Source organism: Pongo abelii, chromosome 6, assembly GCF_028885655.2.
Source record: "Pongo abelii isolate AG06213 chromosome 6, NHGRI_mPonAbe1-v2.0_pri, whole genome shotgun sequence".
NCBI lineage: Eukaryota > Metazoa > Chordata > Mammalia > Primates > Hominidae > Pongo > Pongo abelii.
In genome coordinates, this window is record NC_071991.2 from 120300226 (window position 1) to 120304851 (window position 4626).

Below are 4626 nucleotides of genomic sequence, written 5' to 3' on the forward strand. Positions count from 1 at the left end.
AATTGAAGGCTTAGCATGGGAATCATTCAGGGTACAAGCAGTATGTTTCTGTGGGATGGTATTCATATTCATGTGTGAAGTAACTGGCAGTCATGGGAAGGTTAAAGTAATGTGTGGACACTATGATTTTGACTGTCTTGTGTAGGATATACCAGGTGTACAATTCCAGAGTTGGCAAGGACTAAGGAGAGATAGGGCAGTCTTGAGCAAGTTGGAACCAACCTGAGGATTCTGAAAGGGAAAGGAAACCAGTGGAAAAGGATAGAGAAACAGTTGATTATTTAGAAATACATGGCTGCGAAGATGGAAGGGAATGAGGCTTGCATTATGGTGATTCACAATGAATTGATTGATAAGAGCAATACTCTCTACTGGTATTAATTATATCAATTGCTAGGGAGTCTTTTATCCTATGCCTCAGGCAACCTCTAGGCCTAGCACTTTCCCTTTAGAATCCTTTTCAATGTAGGGCTGCTCAGCATCAGTGAAGTGGAATGCATTAAGATGAAAGCATAGACAAAAGCTTCCCAGACCCATAACCAACATCTCTTATCAAATAGAGTACCTATAATGGTGATGAGTATGATTAGAAAGTAAGAGGTAAACACGATAAATAAGATGGCAAGGGACCTCAGGGCAGTGAAGTGCGCTTTCATGCTTGGATTGCAGTGACCAGTGCTATGATGTTGTATCTGCTTGGTCAGTGATGCCATGAGCAAGATGGTGGAGGCCAGGAACAGGATGAAAGGAATAACCAATGCAACTGTATGAGACTGGAACTGATACTGATGAAACTTTTCAAGTCTGTCAGTTACAGTGCTGTTTCTGGGTAGATGCTCCATGGTGAGTAACTGAATTTGAATGTAATTCCCAATAGCTGAAGGGATGATTGTCACACAAGCAATCGTCAGAGAACCCAGTAATATCCAGGGAAACCACCTCAAAATTCTCCACCTCACCCAGAGAAAGATGTGATGGGTGAAAGAAGAGACCTTGATGCAGTAGAAGACGGTAAGCAAGCTGTTTAACCAGAATGTAAGGATATTAAAAAATTCCCAAGTGATTGTTAAGTTGCAAAGTACATAATTCAAATTAAGATAGGAGCAAAAATTGTTCAGCATTGATGCCCACTGTAGACAGAAGCGAGAGATGCCCAGGCTGATGAGAATCATGTCCACAGGCATCAGCCTTCTAACTTGCAGCCATTCTCTGCCCAGCACTGCAACAATTAGGCTGCTCTGCACAATAATTGTCAAGGACTCAAGCACATAGATGATCATGAAGAAGACAGTGAGTTGGATGGGTATCATTCTTCTACTCCAAAGTGTCTTCCTGGACAAAGACTCTGAATCTCTGTACCAATTTCCAGGTAGAGAATGGGTTCCTGATTCCACCATCGTCTGGTGCAAGAAAACCCCTCTCTCTGGAAGCAAATTTTCCCAAGCTCATTTTTAATTTTGTCATTTTCCTATCTATAGAATTTGTTTATGCTTTGCTTGCTGGTTTGCTATCACATCTGAATGTAGGGAAATGTTGTTTAAATATGGATTCCTGCTCCTGAGGTGATTTGATTATTCCAAAAAGGCATACGTATTTCATAACCATGTTGTTTATTTCCTCTTTTTCTGAGGTGCACTTAGCTTATTTCCTTACCTTCTTTAAATGACATCTCCACTCTTTTAACCTAAAATTTGAGCAACAGGAAAGATGAATCCTTCCCTGTTCATTCATGTCCTGCATGATGTTTCTGCTCTGTTGAGTGCAGTACCAAAGTGAACCTCAGAAGCCCTATCTTCCCAGTTCTCATGGCCGCTAGTGGTAGATGCTACAACCAAAGTATGAGAGTAAATAAAAATGATAATGAAAAGTCTTTCCTCTGAAATTCCACAAAATTGCTGAACCCCAGACCTTCAAGTATTTCCATCCAATGCAGGCCACTCTCATAACTGCCCGTTGAATTCCCCCACTCAGATAAATCAAACTGCAGAGAAAACACTGCACACAGCCTCTCTTAGCTACTGTTCTTCTGCCAATTCCAATGCTTTGAGCATATGCCTTACATATTTTCAGGAATTGTTCTTGTCCCTTTAACATCACTGTGTTTTTTTTTTTTTCTCTTACATGGCTAGGTTCTTTTTGTCACTGCTCCCATTGCTCAGGAAGAATTGAAAGAGGACCCTCTTACCACTAGTAAAGAGTATTACTTCTAAATGTGCAGGAATCATTTCATAGCTATATGAGCAGGCTATAAAAGGAATACATTTTCCTTCAGTTCAGGACAACTCTTCCAAATAGACACCAAATATGTAATAAGTGGCTTCAGAAATGAGAGGTTATTCTAATTGCTAGTTGGTGACAGAGACAAAGTGAGTCATTGACCTTATGTATGATAAACTCGGAGTCTGTATGGACTTTTTAGTCATTCAAGGAAGACAACACAGAAGCAAGCAAACATGAATCTTAGAATTCTTGAACACAAAACAAGAAACTACTGAACTCATGATGCAAAGGTAAGCAATAGCTTGAAAAATTACACCGGAAAACAGAACTAAGTGTAAGAAAGCATCTGTTTTGCATTCTCAATAAAATGCAAGAAACAGGAAGTAAAAAACTGAGATGACAAAACAATATATATTATTAAAAGGTGAATTGGTTGAGATGTATCCAGACATAAGAAGGGAGAAAGATGAGATATGAAATGTTGGTATGTGAAACACGCAATAATAGTATTAACCTCTAATTTATGTCCTGAATATACTAAGCGTGTTGCCAGCTATATACACTGCCCCATTCTGAGTAAACTTGGAAGGATTGTGATGCTCTCAATCTCTGAGGGGTTCTGAAAGTGTGGCCACCATACTACACCCCTCATGACTGGATTCCAGCCACAACAGTATGACCAGGAATGAGTTTCTGTCCAAAGCAGCCCCTCATAGACTGGCCTGCTGCATGAGGAATGGCCTGGCACTACTCTACTCCACTGGAGTGTTTTCTATGTGGTAGTGGCTGATTAAATAACCCAGATACTCTTTTGGGGAAAGTTTGAAGGTGAGACATACAGAGTGTCCATAGATTGGTGATTGATGTTCCCCGGGGTTAGGAGTTGAGAGTCTGGCTCTTTCATCATATGTGCATGTGAACCTTCTGGGGCCACCTCTGCGGTCTCCTCATTGCAGTGATCCCAATTCTGGTTTGCCTTCTTCCACTCCCCTTTAGCTCACACACTTTCCCCTATCAGACAGGGGATTGCTGCCCGTTAACTAGTCCTTGTTGGTCAGGTGCTGGCAAGGTGACTGAAGCTCAGCTACCTTCTGCAGTGTACACTTGATCTATGGCAAACTCAGGCATTCTTTTCAGTAAAAACGATAAGTGGCAGGAGGCCCATGCCTCTCTGTCATCTCTCCAATTCTTTTTCCTCCTTCTCAGATAGACATGAGGGAAGGCCCGCCAGTTTGTTTCCTAATGTCCCATGGGGAAACAGAATGCCAATTTATGTTTATAAGCATCTACACTGTTAGAGATTTTGTCTTTTTCTCATTCCTGAGCATACTCCTAGTTTCCTCTAATACTTTATTTACTTCCCCCCGAGGGAGGCAGACTGTTGTATCTTATTTGCAAATTTGATAGGAATAACTTGCCCAATTCTAGACTTTGCTATTATCAAGCAAACATTTTATATTTATATATACACATATATATTTATATATACACATATTTATATATAAAAATATTTAAATAAATATATGTATATATTTATATATACATATATACACATATGTATAAATACATATATTTATATATGAAATGTGTATATATTATATATACACATATATAATAAATTAAGGGTGTTTCTGAATATTAATCTTTTTTGATGTGTGTGTGTTTGTGTTTCATTAAAAAACTTTAAAAACAGGAAAATAAAAGAGCAGGCAATTCGCCAAAGGGTAGACAATAATACCAATGAGTTCATAAAAAGATGCTTAACCTCACTAGTAATAAGAAAAATACAAATAATACTGAGTAGATACTTTTCATTTTTCTCATTGCAAAAACAAAATAAAATTTGAATATCAACTCTAAGAGAAGATATGAAAAAATCAGAGTCTTTATGAACCACTGGAAGGAATATGAATGAAGATAGTTACGTTGGAAAACAGTTTGGTCATATTTAATAGAAAATGTACAGACCTTATTCTGCAGGCATTCTACTTCTAGGTATATGTTGTATATTATAGAGAAATCCTTATACATATATAAACAAGGAGAAATTTACTTGTCTATTTATTTCAGAATTGTTGTAATACCAAAAGACTGAAAACTATGTACATGACCATCAGTTAAGTAATAGATAAAATGTGGTATAATCAGATGATGGCTTAAAGCCATGTGGATGTTTGTCTCCCTGCAAGCAAGTTTGCTACATTTTTCCCTTATAGGCAGAACCTATCTGTTTCTGGAGAGGCTTTAAATGCCAGACTCTTAGTTTAATGTCTTCTTTGCCTGTTCAGTTTGGGCACACAAATCAATTCTGGGCACTGGGAATAGAGGAGAAGCCTGCTGAGACCTCCTGTGACAAACGTTTCTCTGTGATAAGAACAGAGAGATTCATGAGGAGAGATTCTTTCC

General features: G+C 38.5%; 1 protein-coding gene across 1 annotated transcript; it reads right to left on the minus strand.

Annotated features, from left to right (window-relative positions):
- Positions 1–379: 379 nt before the first annotated feature.
- TAS2R16 (taste 2 receptor member 16) lies at positions 380–1376 on the minus strand. Its single transcript, XM_002818384.3, has one exon. The coding sequence runs from the start codon at positions 1308–1310 to the stop codon at positions 435–437; it is 876 nt and encodes a 291-aa protein (XP_002818430.1). The 5' UTR covers positions 1311–1376; the 3' UTR covers positions 380–434.
- Positions 1377–4626: the final 3250 nt, after the last annotated feature.

Bases quoted from the DNA above. Each gene is read 5' to 3' on its own strand.
- TAS2R16 (XM_002818384.3), bottom strand. From the start codon at position 1,310: ATGATACCCATCCAACTCACTGTCTTCTTCATGATCATCTATGTGCTT.